Source organism: Engystomops pustulosus, chromosome 3 (genome assembly GCF_040894005.1).
Source record: "Engystomops pustulosus chromosome 3, aEngPut4.maternal, whole genome shotgun sequence".
Taxonomy (NCBI): Eukaryota; Metazoa; Chordata; class Amphibia; order Anura; family Leptodactylidae; genus Engystomops; species Engystomops pustulosus.
Genome location: NC_092413.1, coordinates 76,950,309 through 76,970,650, shown reverse-complemented (window position 1 = coordinate 76,970,650; position 20,342 = coordinate 76,950,309). Strand labels below are relative to the sequence as shown.

General features: G+C 38.4%; 1 protein-coding gene across 4 annotated transcripts in view; it reads right to left on the bottom strand.

Moving 5' to 3' along the window:
• The window catches only part of KMO (kynurenine 3-monooxygenase), a 191,393-nt gene that overhangs the window by 51,030 nt on the left and 120,021 nt on the right, over window positions 1–20,342 (bottom strand). For all 4 annotated transcript variants that reach the window (XM_072141155.1, XM_072141157.1, XM_072141154.1 and 1 more), the window contains 3 exons: window positions 13,305–13,470; window positions 7,113–7,184; window positions 1,884–2,005 (listed from right to left, as the gene is read on the bottom strand). In XM_072141155.1, the coding sequence (XP_071997256.1) occupies window positions 1,884–2,005; window positions 7,113–7,184; window positions 13,305–13,470 (360 nt within the window). The remainder of the gene's footprint in view (window positions 1–1,883; window positions 2,006–7,112; window positions 7,185–13,304; window positions 13,471–20,342) is intronic.

Here is a 20,342-nt window from a genome sequence, read left to right as displayed (position 1 = left end):
GGGCGCCTCTGCGCATGCTCCCTGCAGACACTCGTTAGGCATGCAGCCCATAGTCTGATGCACGTCCCGCGTTCTCGCGATACTGAGCCACGTGATCACGCTGGCTGCGATTTCGCGGCTCCGCATCACGTGACCCGTGAGCCGGCAATCACGTGAATCTTTCTTATAATCCTCATTGGTTCATCCCCTCTTTATATACTGACCCCAGTTCAGGAAGACGCCACCCCCAGACGAAGGCTCATCCCGAGCCGAAATGTACGTCGGGGACGCGGCCCTTCCTGGACAGTGGAATTTTAATGATCTGGTAAGAGCTGAAACCCTTCTTTCAAACAATTATAGGTTATACTGCAAACATGGTCTAACAGTAGGCACCATGCCTGCATTTGGCCAGTCTCTTACCAATGTCTCTCCTTTATTTACTTGTTACTCCATCCTGTCCAGATCGGTCTGCTTCTTCTCTCTTTTGTATCCCACCACTCATGATTTTATTGCATTTTACTGATAAAGTGTCAAGTGTCACCAATAAAGACTTCTTGTTTCATATGCACCTTTTTAGTCGGTCCTTTTCTTTCCCCTCTGCTTGAGGGGTACATTTGTTTTCAATATTGGCTATTGAGGACTAATATGACTAAGTGTGTGACCATATAGGGTGACCGAATAGAGAGCCACACATTTGGCCCCGGTTTACATTTAGGGATGATTCTAATCTTCCCAAAAACCCTATTACCTGTATCCATTCTTCTGTTTAAATTTTCAGTATGTTTTGGAGTATAGGAGGAAACCAGAGGACTCAGAGGAAACCCACGCAAACACAGAGAGTACATACAAACTCTTTGTTAATGTTGACCTGGGTGGGACTATAACCCAGGAACCCAGAAGTGCTACCCACTCACCCACCATATATACTTCTTATACACACCCATAGTATACACAGATCAAATACACACACACATACAAACACACCATATACACTACCACTCTAAAGTTTGGGGTCTCTTAGAAATTTCTTAGAAATATCTACATAGGTGTATATAGGTACATTTCCAACAACCACCACTCCAGTGGTTAAAGATGGCTAATTTATGTTTAAAAAACCCTTGGGTAAGTATGCTAGCAAAGCTGAAAACAGTTTGGCTGATTAGAGAATCTATGAGACTGTCCTTTGAACTGGTAGAGAATCTGGAGTATCACATTTGTTTGTTCTATGAAACGCTCACAATGGCCAGAAAAAAAAGAAATTTCATGTGAAACTCCACAGTCATTTCTTGTTCCTAGAAATAAAGGCTATTCATGCAACAAAGTCCCAAGAAAGTGAAGATTTCCTACAACGGTGCGTACTACTCCCATTAGAGGAGAGCACAAACAGGCTCTAACCAGAGTAGAAAGAGATGTGGGAAGCCCCACTACACAACTAAGCAACAAGATAAGTACATTGACGTTTCTAGTTTGAGAAACCGATGCCTTACAGGTCCTCAACTGGCAGTTTTTTTTAAATAGTACTTGCCAAATGCCAGTGTCAACCTCTTCAGTGAAGAGGGAACTCCAGGATGCTGGCCTTCAGGGCAGATTGACAAAGAAAAAGCTGTAACTGAGACTGGCTAATAAAAGGAAAATATTAATATGGGTAAAAGAACAGACATTGGACAGTGGAAGATTGGAGCAGCTTGACCGTATAATACGCAAAAAGTGCCCATCAAGCAAATCCAACTAGTGGCTTCTAGAAGCATGGGGTGAAATTTCTCCAGAGATTACGTCACCAAATGAAAAGCTAGAAAGCCATAATATATTTAAGGCACTTCTGAAAAATCGTATGCAGCTTTATTTGGCAAAATATAGTATATGCATATATCAAAAGAAGTTATAAATGAAAACTTAAATCTTACGATCCAATTAAATTTATGGAGTCTGGAAAATGTGTCTTAAAGAATCCCATTACTTCCTCTGCTTTGCAAAGCTTTTCAAAGTCTTCAAATGGCATAAAGAGAGTACATGTAAATGATTTGTCCTGTGAAAGAAAATAAATGTATGTGAAAATGGAGATTATAAGGGTTAAATAAGTACTTATTTAACCCCTTAATGACATTTTGTAGCTTAAGGCTCAGGCCCATTTTTTATATTCTAATTTACGTCACTTTATATGGATACAACTTTTGAACACTGTTACTTATCAAAGCGATTATTTTTCCTTTTTTTTTTTACTTCATTTTAGTGGTAAATGAAACATTAAAACCCCCCTATATATCAACCCATTTTTGAATCTGCACCCCTCAAACTATCAGAAACAGCTTTTAGGAAGATCGTTAACCCCTTGAGAATTTCATAGTAACTAAATGAAAATGGAGGTGAGATTTAGAATAATCAAATTTTGTTGGTAATACGTTCATCTAGCCCTAAAATGTACACATTTCCGAAAGATAAAAAGAGAAAACCCATCTTAAAATTTGTTATGCAATTTCTCTCAAGTATAGAGACCCCCCCACCACCACATGTGCCATTACTTGTTTTATGGGGGCACAGCGAGGCGCAGAAAGGAAGAAACACCTGCAGCTGCCAGGATTTTAGTTTTCTCATTGGTCCCTTTTGTGGGCTATAAAATTTTAGATTTTTCGTTATTGAGGCCATAGGACATAATTTTTTTGGCGGGATGAGATGCATTTTCCAGTGTTACCAATTTGGGGTTACTATGCTCTATTATTGAAAATGTATTAACTTTTTGAGGGCAGGAGTAGAAAAGCATCCTTTCTGTACTGGATTTTTATATTTTGGGGGTGTTTACCATACATCCAAATAGTCATGTTATCTTTATTCTATGGGTCAGTACGATTACGGGGATACCATACTTTACCATATTTTTTCTTGCGATTTACTAAATTTGCCAAATAAAACCTAATATAGGGGAAAAAAATCGATAATTTTTGCATCGCCATCTTCCAGGTGGCATAACAGTTTGACTTTTTTGGCTACAGATCTGGTTGATGGCTTGTTTTATGGGCAACATATAGAAGTTTTTAACAATATCATTCTGAAGTACATACTTTTTTTGATCACTTTTTATTGCATTTTTTTGTGGGATGCAACAGGTAAACGTCATTACTTTTTGGTGGGTTTTAAACCTTTATTTATTTTTTTAAATTTTTTTAGTGTTAATCAAGTGGGTTCAACAATAATTCATTGTTTATTCCAGGGGTCATAGCAGACACAGTGATGCTATAAATGTGAGGTTTGTGTAATAATTTAGACTTTTTTTGCGTTGTATGACTCTTTATATGTTTATGGGGCTTTTTTATTGATTTATTTTTATTTAAGAACATTTTGTTTTTATGTTTTTAAGTACATATTGTACTTTAAATAAGTAAAAAAAATTTGGATAATATAAATTCTTCATTTTTCAAAGTTCTAAATTCTTTACATTTGATGCAGATAGTCATAGCACACAAATTAATTCATAACTTACATTTCCCAAATGTCTGCTTTATCTCGGCATGGTCTTTTAAGATTCCACATATTTTACTAGAATGTTATGAGGCTCAGAATTTGGGTGCCATTTGGGGGGGAAATTTCAATCCTGTATTTAGAGGGACTTGCTCAATTTACTGTGAGAGGCCTAAATAATAGTTAGACTAGTAAATTACCCCATTATGGAAACTACACCCCTCATTATATGAAAAAGCACTTTTAAGAAGTTTGTATACCCTTTAGGTGTTTTATAAGGGTCAAAACAAAATGGAGGTGTGGTCTACAAATTGTAATGTTTTTGGACAATTGGAAAATTAAACATTCACAGTGGATTAAATGAAAAAAGGCTCCACAAAGTTTGATGGTGGAGAAAATGAAAAATATTTTGAAAAATAATTTTTGGTAAGATTCTTTTTTATTTTTTGTCCATTCACCATACCATCGCTACGATTACGAAAATTTGGAAAAATTTGTTAATTTTAGAATCACCAAATTTTCAAATGCATAACTTTTTTATGTTCTAGCTGACAAATCTGGTTAAGAACTTATTTTTTTACAAAAAGAATTGTTCTTTTTAATGGTCTTATTTTGGAGCAATTAACATTTTTTAAAACACTTTTCAGAGCATTTTTAAAGGGTATTAATTAAAAATGATATTTTTGGAACTTTTTAAAAAATTTTTTACGGGGTTCACTGTGTGGGTCCAGTAATGATTCTGTTTCATTATACAGATTGTCACGGACACTGCAATAACAAATATTTGAGTTTTTTGTGTACTTAATTCAATTTTACTGAATAAAAACTAATTTGGTTAATTTTGCATCAACATCTATTCAGATGCTAACTTTTTGCGAGAAGAGTTCTTTTTACGGGTCTTATTTGTGTTGAGTATGTAACATTTTTTAATAACTTTTTAGAGCATTATTTAAGGGTATTAATTAAAAATATCTATGTTTGGAACTTTTTTTGTTTTTTTTCTGGTGTTTATAACACGGGTCCATTCTGTTTTCTTATTTATTTTATTCAATTGTTACTGACGCACTAATACCAAATATGTGGGGTTGTTTTTTTATTTATTTGTGTTTTTTATACTTTATTATTTGTTAGTACGGGAAAGTAATATTTTAGGGGCATATATTTTCATTTATTTACTTATTTTTATTTTAATGTTTTAAACTTATTGTTTGTAACTCTTTTTACTTATACAAACTTGAACCAGCGATGCTCTAATTGCTAGTTCAAGTCCAATACACTGCTTTACAATGCTATTTCGTAAGGGCTCTAACTGTCCAGGACAGGGCAGCCCCGAAGCACTCGGCAGACCTTCTGATTTTGCCCATTACCGAGTCTCTAATTTAACTTGGGCTGACACAAGATAAGGTACCAAAATTACCACTGCTTGAAAAAATAGGAAGCAAAATAATTATGTAGAGTGCAGTACAACTCATGGGGCAAGGCCCCAGAGCAGATTTCTGAATGGGGCCCTCCTTCCCCCTTAAAATATACATATACTTATACTTGTACACTCACATGTTATTTACAATCACACACATTTATATACTTATATGCATACACATACACCATATACACACGATATACACACATACAACATAAACATACACATACATAATGTACCATATAAACCCATGAAGCATATACGCATCACATATACACACATACATACAATACCAAATACAGACATGCAGCATATACAAACACACATCCGTACAAAATACCCCAGAGCCTGAGGCCCACTGATGCTGCGGGATGTTTAGCGGCTGTCATAGGCTTCTACCCCTGTAGTTACGGCTCTGACTGTACTCAGCACCGAAAGAAGCAACCCCTACCAAACCGGTTTCATACAATTACTTAAATTTTGATGATCTTTAATTTAGCACTCTTTTACAAACCTGTGATCAGGATTTTAATCAGCTCGGGTCAGCATTGGTGAGAAGGGGAGGGAGGAGGGAAGTTGTAAGTGCTGTAGATAATAATGATGATTCTGTGACTTTTAAAGACTTTTAAATTATATTAACTTTTAAAGTGAGTGGAACCAGTAATGTTAATGTAAAAGCAGATTGTGAATCAGTATTAAAAAAACTATGGGAACCTGTCACTAGGTGAAAATGTGAAATCCTGATGATGGGTTCTCTTTATGGGTGCCTTAAAGGAAATCTACCATTTGTATTGATAAACCAAATAATACCTTAAAAATGCTGTAGCTACACTGATGCAGAAACATAGCTTGTTTAATCCCTGAGCCAAGTGGATTTGCTGAAAAAAACATTATAAAATTATGATAATGAGGCTCTCTCGCACCTCAGCGCTTTTTCTCACCCTAATTATGCACTGCTTCAGCCTTGTCCTGTCCAGTGTAAGCCAAGAATAGGTGATCACTGTGTTGTCCCTGACAAGCAGAAGCAATCAATCGCTGCACCATCCCCCAGCTGCTGTGTATGAGTGACCCAGCTCAGATTGATAAGTCCTGCTATGGCAACCCTGGGGTCTGATCAGGACCCCAGAGATGCCTGAAGGCAATGCCATTAAGATGGTGTCAGTGACGTCATCTTAAATGCACACTGTCAGCTATGCATGTGCATAGGCTGACACTGCTAATACCCTGCAATACACCAGTATTACAGAGTATTATCATGAACAAGCAATCAGATGATGGTTTGTTCATGTCCCATGGTGTAAATAGTAAAAAAGTTTTAAAAAAATGTTATTCAATAAAAAATAAGTTTATAAATCAATAAAAATGGCCATAAGCCCCAAAACATATAAAGAGACATATAACGCTCAAAAAAGTTGAAATCATAACACAAACCCCACATATATAAGTATCACCACGTCCGTAACAATCTGTAGAATAAAATTAAATAATTATTGAACCCGTACGATGAATGCTGTAAAAAAAACTTTAAAAACCTGGCAAAAATTATGATTTTTACCTATTGAATCCCACAAAAAATGCAATAAAAAGTGATCAACAAAACATATGTACTCCAGAATAATACTGATGCAAAATACAACATGTCACGCAAAAAACAAGCCAGCCATCGACCCCAAAATTTATCCACCAAAATAGTAAATTCTGAAAATACGGAAAATCGATAATCTATTTGTAAGCTGCGTGACATCAAAATAAATTAACCAGACATTTCAAAAATGATGAAAATGTAAAGTAGACATATGGGAAATGTTATTCAGCAACTTATTTAGGCGGTAAATCTATCTATCTGAAAAAGCAAGGATTTCGAATTTCAAAAATGGCTAATTTTTCAAAAAATTCATCATTTCTTCTTTTTTCTTGTAAATAAAGACAAAACTTACCAGCCAAAACTTATCAGCCAAAATTTACCGCTAAAATGAAGTACAACATGTGGAGAAAAAACCATCTCAGAATCACTTTGATAAATAACAGAGTTCAAAAGTTATAACCATATAAAGAGACGCATGTCAGAATCCAAAAAATGGGACTGAGCCTTAAGCTACAAAATGTTTGCATCCTTAAGGGATTAATTAAACTTTTGCATATTCACAGCCCAACAACGGTAACCATATTTAATCAATAATGCAAATACTTAAGGAGTTATTACGATGAGTTTTGTTTCTATACTTTTACTGTAAAACAAACTGGTAAATAGATTTCTCACCAAATTGGGTAATGCAATCATCATAAATGTGTTTCTTGGCCATATGTGCAAATAATTCGGTTCCATGGCGAACTGGTAAGGAAAATATAAAGACATTTATCTATAGTGACATCACAAGGATTAAGTCCATTTCTATTGTGTCTTTATCTTCCTATTGTGGAATTTTAGAATATAGCTACACTGAAGCAACATTTTACATCTACATGTATAACAGTTGCCAACAAATTTAACCCTATAAATTTAACCCTAATGATTTCCATTTTTCACTTCCCACCTTCAAAAATCTATAACTTTTTAAATTTTTACATTTGAAGAGGTCTGTGATGGCTTGTTTTCTGCGTAACAAATTGCACTTCATAGTGATGGTATTGAATATTCCATGCTGTGTACTGGGAAGAGGGGAAAAAAATCCAAATGCTGTGAAAATGGCGAAAAAATGCATTTGCGTAGTTTTCTTGTGGCTTGGATTTTACAGCTTTCACTGTGCGCCCCAAATGTCTACTTTATTCTTTGGGTCAGTACGATCATGGGGATACCAAATTGGTATAGGTTTTATAATATTTTCATGCATTTACAAAAATTAAAACCTCCTGTACAATTTTTTTTTCAATTTTGCCATCTTCTGGCACTAATAACTTTTTTATACTTCGGTCTAAGGAGCTGTCGCTGGTGTAATTTTTTGTGACTTTTGATTTCCCATTTTCGACTTTGGGCGCTATTTTATACTGATCTTTTACTGTTTATTTACATTTATATCAGTTAGAATGTGCTGATCACACATTGTAATGAATGGATTAAAACGAGACAGCCTCAGGTCTTCGGAAGACCCGCGGATGTCATGGCAATGGATTGCCGCTCCCCAAAGAGGTCACAGGGAGTGATGATCTCCAACAAGATTGTGGTGTCCACGGGCCGCCATCTCTTTGAAGCCGCCGCTTGCGATGTGCGGGTTAACCATATGCAGCAAAGACTTACTGGCTATGGAGAGGGCTCAGCCCGTTAGCCCTCTCTATGCACCCACAGCCGACTTGGACATGCTATTATGTTACGGGTTGTTAAAGGGTTAAGGTTCAGCTGTTGAAAATTTGCCATTCTGAGGTTCAGAGTTCGCTTTGCCCCGCTTCTGAAACTCATATTGAAGATTAATTCAAAGTGAATAGTCTTGTGGTCACTCTTACTTGGGTGACCCTCAACCTGTAATTTTAATACCCTGTCAGGTCTATTGGTCAAGGTAAGGTCCAGAAGTCCCCCCCCCCACCTTGTTGGATCTTGTACCAGTCTTTTGGGTCTTTTGTTGCTTATGTTTTGTTCCCTGAGCCATTTAGTTATCACCTTTGCTTTATGGCAAGGTGCTCCATCATGCTGGAAAAGGCATTCTTTGGGTCAGTACGATAATGGGGATACCAAATTGGTATAGGTTTTATAATGTTTTCATATTTAAAAAAAAATTAAAACCTCCTGTACAAATTTTGACATCTTCTGGCACTAATAACTTTTTCATCCTTTAGTGTTTGGAGTCTTTAGTGTTTGATCACTTTTTATCGAATTTTTAAATATTTTAAAAAAATTGCAAAAAAGTGCCATTTTCGACTTTGGGAGCTAATTTCCTCTGATCCCGGGTGTTTAACCCCTTACACGCCTCGGTCAAGCATGACCGCAGCATGTAAGTGTGTCCGCCGTGGATCGGATCCCCCCGGTGAGCTTACAAGAGGATCCGATCCCTCCCGCTGCAGCTCTGGGAATCGGCGAGTGCCCTGAGGCTGTTGGCTTTGCCGGGTTCCACCTCCTGGTTGGACCCGGCTGTATGTAACTTAGCAAGTGTAATAGTAGTAGCAATAATTAGATTAATAAATAAAATAAAAGTCCCATAATTTCCCCAGTTACACATAAAATGCAAATAAAGTATATAAAACATTAAAAAAGTACATATTTGGTATCACCGCGTACGTATTAATCAGTACAATAAATCTAAATCAATACAGGCAGTCCCGGGGTTACGTACAAGATAGGGTCTGTAGGTTTGTTCTTAAGTTGAGTTTGTATGTAAGTCAGAACTGTATACTTTATTATTGTAACCCCAGTCAAACTTTTTTTGGTCTCTGTGACAATTGGATTTTAAAATTGTTGGATTGTTATAAGAACCAGGATAAACAATAAATCTTAATTACAGACAGATTTGTGTTATCCAGAAGAAAAATAAATAAAGTAAAGCACATAAAACATTGGTCCTTTCATTTATTATGATGAACGTCAGAGCCATAAACAACAAAATTGATAGTGACTGCTCTTTGCAGACAATTTTTACATGAACTTCAGTTTGCTAGCATTCACAGAGACATGGCTTCACAATGGGCTTAAAGGGGTTATACGGTCCCAAAAGCCCAAAATAAAAATCCAGTGAGTTATCAGTGCACCCACTACTCCTCTAAGTACAAAATATTGCACCTCAATGCGTGTGAAATTACTTTTTATAACACAAAAGTACCTTTTTATCCTTGCATGGCAGGTCCGAGAAACAAAGATAACCGCGGTGCTCCGCATCGGGACTTCAAGTCCCATCATACTCTGCTCCCATGGAGCAGAGTGTGCTTGTGCACATAATGCACTGTATACTAAAACGGCTGCTACGAACAAGCTTTATCTCTTGTGCAGCTCATGTGCATGCAGACAGGGAGTGTGTTAGTGGCCGCGGATCACAGACGGAGGAACATGCATGCGCGGAAAGTGCTGGAGACAGTCTACATGTCTTTTACCAGGAGATGGGGTAGAATAAACAAAATATGACCTTATAATTTCAGATTACATTATCTTTAAAAGTACGTATAATCGCTGATAACAATCAATTCATATATAGAGTTACTTTTGTTTGTCTAAAACGTGTGGGGCAATGTAGGCCATCTTACAACCCCTTTTATGACAATAGTATAAAATCCCAGGGAATCGGGTAATTAGAGTAGAGAGGAGGATGCAGGAAAAATGAAGGGGGGTGGTGTAATACTTTACATCTGAACTGAAAATAAAAATCCAAGCTTGGAAAAAGGCATGGAAAAAACCTAGAAACCAAGCTGGGTATGAATAACAGAAAAGATGTCTGGGCAGGCCTGAGGAAGATCACAGGCATGGGAAATAAATTAACACACAGCTCTGAAAGGTGACAAAAATAGAAGTATGAATGAATTCTTCAACAGATCTTAGATGGGCACTTAAACAACCACCAGAGGGCTACCCAAGAGCAGACAGTCAACCACAACACCACTCCCAACTCAACAAAAAGTCGAGTGAACTTGCCAATGAGGTGAATCCTGTATTAGCGGCCATGAAACAAAAGCCAGTGGCCCGATGGCATCTGTCCATGGATACTAAAGTCCCTCTCAAAAGAATTATACCAGGTACTTGTTGAACTGTTTAATTACTGTCTGAGCTGTCAATCAGTGCCAAATATCTGGAAAGTCTCATGCATATTACAAAAAAACGTATGACTATGGCAACTTTAGTCCAATATGCAGACAATCAGATATCCACAAAAACACTATAAGTGATACAAAATATCTTTCTTTATCAAAGCATTTGTTTATAAAATGACACATACCAAAAACTGATAATGTGCATAAATGTAAAGTCCATTAGTAGTCCTTCAAAAGTCCATTAGACTGTACAGCAATCCACTCCAAACATTTAGCAGGGACCTAGCTAGGTGGATTAGATCGGCCCGTACTGAACAAGAGTCCTCGTATTGTACTGAAATATGTAAACATATGTAAATATGTACTTTACATCATGCACAGTATCAGTTTTTGGTATGTGTCATATTGTATACATATGCTTTGATAAAGAAACATATTTTGCATCACCTATTGTGTTTTTGTGGATATCTGGTTGTCTGCATGTGTGGTAGAAGTGTGGGAAGAACCTCCCTATCCAATTTAAATCCACTCCAGTGCAATTGGGTCTGCTCCATTTATTTGTAACTTTAGACCAATAGCCTTAATGGAGTCCTTTCAAAGGGTTCTTCTACTTCACCTGAAGGAGGCTGTTGGTGGGTGCATCGATTCCCTACAGCAGGGGTCAGAACCTTTTTGTCTGAGAGAGCCATAAGCACCACATAAGCGCCATAACTGTATTATGGCCGAATATGTAAGGATCTATCAGACAACCTAGGGTTAAAATACCCTAGTGAGTCTGAAAAATAGTAAAATTAAAAAAAGTTATCTAACGTTAAAAAAAAAAAATCACCCCCTTTCCTTAGAACTGATATAAATATTAATAAACAGTAAAAATCATAAACACATTAGGTATCGCCGCATCCGAAAATGCCTGATCTATCAAAATATAACAACGTTTTTTCACTGCGTTTTAACCCTGTAATGGAAAATAGAGCCCAAATTCGAAAATGGCACTTTTTTGCCATTTGGAAAAATATTAAATAATCTATAAAAAGTGATCAAAAGGTCACACAATCCTAAAAATAATAGCAATGAAAACATCATCAAAAGTTGCAAAAAATTACACCACCCCACAGATCCATACACCGATGTATGAAAAAGTTCTTAGCGCCAGAAGATGGCAAAATCCCCCCCCCCCCACGCCAAATTTTGGTACAGGAGGTTTTAGTTTTTGTAAATGCATTCAAACATTAAAAAGCCTACACAAATTTGGTATCCCCATGATCACACTGACCAAAGAATAAAGTAGACATGTCATTTGGCGCCAAGAGTGAAAGCCATAAAATCCAAACCCACAAGAAAACGGCGCAAATGTATTTTTTCACCATTTTCGCTGTCTTTAGAATTTTTTTTCCCGCTTCCCAGTAAACAACATGGAAACTTAAATACCATCACTATGAAGTGCAATTTGTTACACAGAAAACAAGCCATCACAGATCTCTTAATGTCGAAAAATAAAAAAGATTTTTGAAGAAGAGGAATGAAAAATGGAAAAAAAATAAATAAAAAGGGCCAGGTTGTTAGAGGGTAAAGGCACAACACTCTCTCCATTCTTGTTCACATTATATACATCTCTCTTCTACCACCACTCTTCTGCCACCTTCAGAAATTCTTGGACGACTCAGTTATTGTGTGTTGCATCTGGGAAGGAAATTAAAAAACCTTTAGGGAATAGAGTTATAAAAGTTATGCTAATTGCCCTGAGCTACATCACACGAGCGCCTCAGGGAGCCTTGTATTTTAATTTATACACTCCCTACTTATTCGATAAAATGTGCTCTTTTAGCTATAATAAATGAATGGCAATAGAAGCCAATATGAAGTTAGCTATTGTAGTAGGATATGTAGTTCTCAAATGATTCAATAATTAGCAGAGTTCTGCTGTTAATTCAAATTTCCCAATCAAAAAGTAAAGATAAGGCAATATATGGAATATAACAGTCAACCCATATGTTGACCCGATCCAACAGACTGCACACCTTGTACAGAACAAGAGTCCTTGTATTGTGAAATATGATGCAAGGACTTCCTGTCTTGTGGCCGAACTTTAGTGTCAGCACTTTATTAAGTCTGAAAGTGGTTGAAGGGGACATGTATCTTTATTTCTGCTAGGTAAATTGTCATTGTTGTTGTTTTTGCGTTTTTTGTTTTTATTTTTCATGTACACATTGGTCTGCAGTGTGCCTTGTGTATCTTTATTTTCCAAATGTTCCATGCAACTTTTAACTTATGTATGACTTTTCTTTTGCTTATTTTTGCTTATTTTTTGGCACAAATCTGCATCTGGTCCAGAGAAGGTGCAAAGGAAGGATTTTTTTTTTCATGGACCCTGTTTTAACATGTAAAGCGGAATTATTTCACATGCTTTAAATGTTTACAACTTTGCACATTAACCTTTTTTTGCATTTACATTTTTCTTTAAATTTATTGGTTACTTCCAAGTTCACTCGTGGCATTTTTGTTGCATTTGGAAATGCATTACAACAGCTGGGGAGAGGTGATTTGCCTAGTTACATTATTGTTAACATTTCTGTTTCCAAACGCGATGTAAATGCAATGTTAATGCATTTGTTAACACCAGGCATTTTGTAAACACTAATGTTAACAGTAATTTAATTAGGCAAATTGCCTCTCCTAGGCTTATACTCGAGTCAATAGGTTTTTACAGTTTTTTGTGGTAAAAGTAGGTGCCTTGGCTTATATTTGGGTGGGCTTATACTAGAGTATATACCGTACTTCAAAAACTTACCTCTCCATTTTTAGGAGGTATTGTCAATTCCTTGTATCCATGAGGGATATAAACATGGCTGTAATTAAATCGTATTTTTTTCATGAATTGTTTTCTTACAGCTGAGAAGGCCCCATCACATCCCACAATTAAATCTGCATTTGTATGCTTTACAGTGCCCTGCTTCCTGGTAACAAAAACAAAGATTGAAAGCAATTAGAATGGAAATTATTGTAGTTGTTAATTAGATTAGAACTATTTTTGTAGACTCGCCATCATTATGTCCTTACTAGTGGATGTAGGAAGGAAATAATATGAGTTACAGTTACACATCAAGGGCAGCAGTCAACAAGGGACACTTATACATACTAAAACAGTAGAAAACCTGAAGTGCCCAAAATGTTCTGTGCAGTAAATGTTTTCCTTTGCCTTTGACACAAGTTTAAAGCGGAAATGTCAGGAACTAATTACATATTTTAAAGATTGCTCTTTATTTTTCTGAATTCACTGACATTTGTAAGGAGGGGGAGGTAACTGGCTAAAACATAACAGTTATTGCATATAATAAAACAGGAGCCAAAAATACAGCTATATGTTCCTCCACCATGAATGCAACTGACAACAATAAAAAGAAGTACATCTCAAGTACAGCACTTCTAAGAGCAACCTAAGATTGGGACTGATGTTATCGTAGGCTAGTTACGCTGTAATAGTAACAATAGTCTGAGGAGCCTAACAGGTGAGTGCTAATTCTTGGATATTAAGACACTCAACGCCTCACTTTTCCACCCAATGTTGTAACTACCTACAGCTAGCACTCCTAAGCAAGTCTAAGATCCGACACGTTTCTTGCCAAGTTTCATAAGGGATCTGCTATATTTCTAATAGACATAGATTCTGTTGATTAAGGGAGGTGAACTAATGTTTAACCTATAAGTAGTGGATCTTTATTTTTCTGGTCACAAACTGTGGGCAAAATTTACTATATGCAGTTTGCCTGTGTATTGTGCACATGGTATCAGATTAATGATTTGCAACTCAGGACATTGTTCATCTGAAAAGCGTCAACAGCACTACCATTGTATTTACCTTTGCTTTTAACTCAATGGAATAAAGTTAATTTTAGTTTTACTTGGTCACGCAGGTGGACTTCTGCCTAAGCACATCTTTATTGGTTTTACAGCCCTCCCCTCCTCTCCAGCCATATATGGAACATTTTGAATTCCAGAGAATTTTTTAACACCTTAGCGCTCTTTATCATAGTCCAACCTTTAAGAATTTAACAAATGTTTTTTCCCCATAACCCGTGATATTTTTTCTCTCAGGCCTCTCTTGAACACGTACATAACAACCTCCTGCGGCATAGAGAGTTCCACAGTCTCACTGCTTTTACAGTTAAGAACCTTTGTCTGTGTTAATGGTAGAATCGCCTCTCCTCTAGGTGTAGAGAATGCCACCTTGTTCTGGTCACAGGCCTATGTATAAAAAGATTTTGTAAACTGTCATTGTATTCTAGTCCCCCCATTCCCCTAATAATCTTGGTTGCTCTCCTCTGCACCTGTTCCAGTTCTACTATGTCCTTTTTATACACTGGTGCCCAAAACTGTACACAATAGGCTCTGGTCACTAAAATTAAGTTTACCATCCACCAATACCCCCAAGTCTTTTTCAGCTCATTTTTCCAAGTAATTGACTGTTTAGAACATAATTATACTTTGTTTCCATGGCCCAAGTGCATAATTTTACATTTATATACATTGAACCTCATCAACCATTTCTCTGCCCACTCCTCAAGCTTCCACAAATCCCTCTGTAATGCTAAACAATCGAGTATTAATTACATTACACACCTTAGAATCATCTGCAAATATTGCAACTTGGCTGTTTAAACCCACTACAAGGTCATTAATAAAAGTATTAAAACGAAGTGGCCCCAATACTGACCCCTGTGGCAATCCACTGGTAACGTCCACCCAAACTGAGAATCTGCCATTAATTAATTATGTACCAACTTTTTATGCGGCACGGTGTCAAATGCCCTTGAAAAGTTCAGATATACAACATCCAACATCCTCAAATATTTCCCCACAATAGAAATCAAACTCACAGGTCTGTAGTTTACAGGATCGCTTTTTGAACCTTTTTTGCATATTGGTACCACATTTGCTATGCGCCAGTTCTGTGGAACATAACCAGTCCTCAGTGAATCTTCAAGTATTAAAAATAATGGTTTGTCTATTAATGTACATAGCTCATGCAGAACCCGGGGGTGTATGCCATCTGGCCGCGGTGATTTGTCCATCTTATTGATTTTGAGGCGCCATACCGCTTCCTGCATTAAACTATTTACATTCCAAAGAGAATTTACATAATTCCACATCTTATTTCTCTCCTTCCAAGACCAGTTAACCACATTGGCTTTTTCTTGTTTCGCTTATGCTTTTTCCCATATGGTATGTGTTTCTCACAGGCCTTTTTTTAGAATATTTGTGAAAAAGTCAGATTTTTTTTTTGGGGCGGGGGAGGGGCTTTTGTCTTTGAGAACATTGTCCCAGTTTATGCCTGTAAGTTCCTTCCCTCCTGAAGTTTAAATTGTGTTCATTGTCCCTCCACTAATCCTCTTAGTAAAGCGTAATACAAAATCAATGATATTATGATCACTATTACCTAGGTTCCCCCCAACATGTAATTTTGATACCCTGTCATGTCTGTTGGTTAGGATAAGGCCCAGCAGTGCCCCCCCCCCCCATTTGTTGCCTCCAGTTCTAGTTGCAACAGGTAATTGTCTTTGTTGGCGACAAAAACCTGCTACCTTTGAAGGGTTTGCGGATTTCTGCCACCCAGTCAATATCTGGGTAATTGAAGTCCCCCATGATAAGTACTTCACCTTGCTTTGAAGCCGCATCCATTTGACTTATCAGCATTTCCTCTGCTGCCTCCATTATATTTGGAGTCTTGTATTAAACAATAATATTTTATTATTCTTTTTGCCTCCCCTTATCTCCACTCATAAAGATGTCTTGAGGACAGGCTTGAGGCCAGGCTTACAATATAAACAAACCCCTCCCCCTTTTTTATTTATAAGATCATTTCTATAGTATCAGCCCAGTCATAGCTATTGTCCAGCCATGTTTCGCTGATACCCACTATATCATATTTGCATTCCAACATTATGAGTTCCAGTTACTCCATTTTCTTTGGAGGAACTGGACTACAGGTCAGTCCATAGTAAAAGCCTTTAAGATCCTGCCACAGACAGGACCTTACAGGCACTTTGTCAACCTATGCGATTGCATAGGCTGACAGTGATAATACCCTGCAAAACATCAGTATAGCAGAGTATTATAATGAACAAGCTATCAAATAATTTAAAAAATAAAAATTTGTAATAAAAAATAAACTAATAGATTAACCCTTTAGTACTCCGCCCCATACTAGTACAGTACCAGTAAAAATGTTATGCTACTTGGAAGAAAGCAATGCAAAAATGATAGATTTTCCCCCACATTAGGGTTTTATTTGGCAAATTTAGTAAAACATAAGAAAAAATATTCAAGTATAGTATCTCTGTAATTGTATCGACCCATAGAATAAAGAGAACATGATTATTAGGCTATATGGTGAACAGCAAAAAAAAAAAAAAAGAGTAAAAAATCCAGTACAGAATTGATGCTTTTCTACTCCTGATCTCAAAAAAAGTTCTTAAATTTTCAACAATAGGGGATACCAACCCCAAAATGGTAACACTGGAAAAAGCATCTCATCCCGCAAAAAAAAATGCCATGGCCCAGATAACAAAAAAGCTATAAACTGGCTGCGTCCTTAAGGAGTTAACAGAAATGTCCCCAATACATATGAAATTGACATATCAAACATCACAAAAAAATCATCATTGAACCCGCATGATGAACAGTGTAAAAAAAATTATGAGTTTTCTACAAGCTCTATAGACCAAAAAATAAATGTGTTGTGCCACTGCGAAAATGTCAAAAATGCAAAAATGATTCCCCAAAAAGTCCAATCTAAAATCTTAAAAATACGGAAAACCAATGTTCGATTTGTAAGCAGTGTGAAATCAAAATAAAATATGAAGACATTTTAAAAATCATGAATACTCAAAGCAGGTATATTGGAAATGTTATTTTTTTTACTAATTTAGATAGACTGTCTGAATAGAAGAGAATTTAGAACTTATAAAATGAAAAAGAAAATGTATTTAATTAATAAACACAAAACATATCAGCTAAAATTTACTACTAACTTGAAGTACAACATGTAACTAGAGATGAACGAGCACTAAAATGCTCGGGTACTCGTTATTCAAGACGAACTTTTCCCGATGCTCGAGTGCTCGTCTCGAATAACGAGCCCCATTGAAGTCAATGGGAGACTCGAGCATTTTTCAAGGGGACCAAGGCTCTGCACAGGGAAGCTTGGCCAAACACCTGGGAACCTCAGAAAGGGATGGAAACACCACGGAAATGGACAGGAAACAGCAGGGGCAGCATGCATGGATGCCTCTGAGGCTGCTGAATCGTACCATTATGCCAAAATTATGGGCAACAGCATGGCCATGACAGAGTGACCGAATGAGGTTAGATAGCATCTGCAGTTAAAACTATGTTAGTTGGATCTTGGGATGGAGCTGGCGCTCCGCTGCCAGGCGAGCTTTCGCCTATCCAAGCCCCTGTCTCTCGGCTACTCCCCAAACAGCACTTCTAAGAACCTTTTGTATAAGATCAAGTGTAGTAGTGTTCTTATAAGTTTGGGATATGGCTGGTGAGGGGAATGTAAACAGATGCGCAAGAAGCGCTGAAATAATATCGGTAAATGATAAAAGTTTGCCAGTATATTTTGTGGATTACACAGCAGGGTGGCGACAAAGTTAACAAGTTTGATGTGGAAGCCATGAAAACAACCCAAAATTCTGCCTGACACAGTTCGTTTGATAAGGAGACCATGTATGGAGGCAGCTATATGGACGACTTTTGGAGGCAGCTATGGCGATGACGTGTGGAGGTAGCAATGGAGACAACGTGTGGAGGCAGCTAAAAAGACGACGTGTGGAGGCTGCTATGGAGACAATTTAATTTGGATAGTGCCTGTATGTGGCAGTCCAAAAAAGTTTTCAAACCAGAGGAGCAGGTAGGTGGTCCTCCAGAAAAATTAAATAAATGGAATGCCTGTATGTGGCAGTCCAAAAAAGTTTTCAAACCAGAGGAGCAGGTAGGTGGTCCTCCAGAAAAATTAAATACATAGAGTACTATAGCTAGAGCCAGTTGGCCCTGGCAAAAAAATAGTCAGTTTCCTCTGCTTTAGTGTACAAAGAGGAGGAGAAGGAGGACAATGAGGAGGAGGAGTGCATACATTATTCAGGTTGAGCTTCTTTCACCTGGTGGAGAATGAAAATCCGGAGAAATCCAGGCTTTATTCATCTTGATAAGCGTCAGCCTGTCGGCGCTGTCAGTCGACAGGCGTGTACGCTTATCGGTGATGATGCCACCAGCTGCACTGAAAACCCGCTCGGACAACACGCTAGCGGCAGGGCAGGCAAGAACCTCCAAGGCGTACAGCGCCAGTTCGTGCCACATGTCCAGCTTTGAAACCCAGTAGTTGTAGGGAGCTGTGTGATCATTTAGGACGATGGTATGGTCAGCTACGTACTCCCTCACCATCTTTCTGTAAAGATCAGCCCTACACTGCCGAGACTGGGGACAGGTGACAGTGTCTTGCTGGGGTGACATAAAACTGGCAAAGGCCTTGTAAAGCGTAACCCTGCCAGTGCTGGACAAGCTGCCTGCTCGCCTACTCTCCCTCGCTACTTGTCCCGCAGAAGTACGCCCTCTGCCGCTAGCGCTGTCAGAAGGGAAATACTGTTTCAGCTTGTGCACCAGGGCCTGCTGGTATTCATGCTCACACTCCTTTCCTCTCCAGGGATGAGAGTGGAAAGATTTTGCTTGTACCGTGGGTCCAGGAGAGTGAATACCCAGTAATCGGTGCTGGAATAAATTCTTTGAACACGAGGGTCACGGGATAGGCAGCCTAGCATGAAATCTGCCATTTGCGCCAGAGTCCCAACGCGCAAGAATTCACTCCCCTCACTGGCCTGCCTCTCCATTTCCTCCTCCTCCAACTCCTCTTCTTCTGCCCATACACGCTGAACAGTGAAGGATTGAACAATGGTCCCCTCTTCTGTCTCGCCAACATTCTCCTCCTCTTCCTCCTCATCCTCCTCCACCTCCTCCGAAATGCGCTGAGAAACAGAACTAAGGGTGCTTTGGCGATCAACAAGGGAATCTTCTTCCCCCGTCTATTGTGACGAGCGCAAAGCTTCCGACTTCATGCTGACCAGAGAGTTTTTCAACAGGCCAAGCAGCAGGATGGTGAGGCTGATGATGGCAGCATCGCCACTGACCATCTGTGTTGACTCCTCAAAGTTACTCAGCACCTGACAGATATCAGACATCCACGTCCACTCCTCATTGTAGACTTGAGGAAGCTGACTGACCTGACTACCAGTTCTGGTGGAAGTTGACATCTGGCAGTCTACAATCGCTCCGCGCTGCTGGTAAACTCTGGATAACATGGTTAATGTTGAATTCCACCTCATGGGCACGTCGCACAACAGTCGGTGAGCGGGCAGTTGGAGGCGGTGCTGCGCTGCCCTGAGAGTGGCAGCATCTGTGCTGGACTTCCTGAAATGCGCACAGATGCGGCGCACCTTCGTGAGCAAATCAGACAGTTTGGGGTATGTCTTGAGGAAACGCTGAACTATGAGATTTAACACATGGGCCAGGCATGGCACATGTGTCAGTCTGCCGAGTTGCAGAGCCACCACCAGGTTACGGCCGTTGTCACACACAACCATGCCTGGCTTCAGGTTCAGCGGTGCCAGCCACAGATCAGTCTGCGCCATGATGCCCTGTAATAGCTCTTGGGTGGTGTGCCTTTTTATTGCCTAGTCTCAGCAGTTTGAGCACCGCCTGCTGTCGCTTAGCAATGGCACTGCTGCTGTGCCTAGAGCTACCGACTGATGGCGCCATGCCCACGGATGGCAAT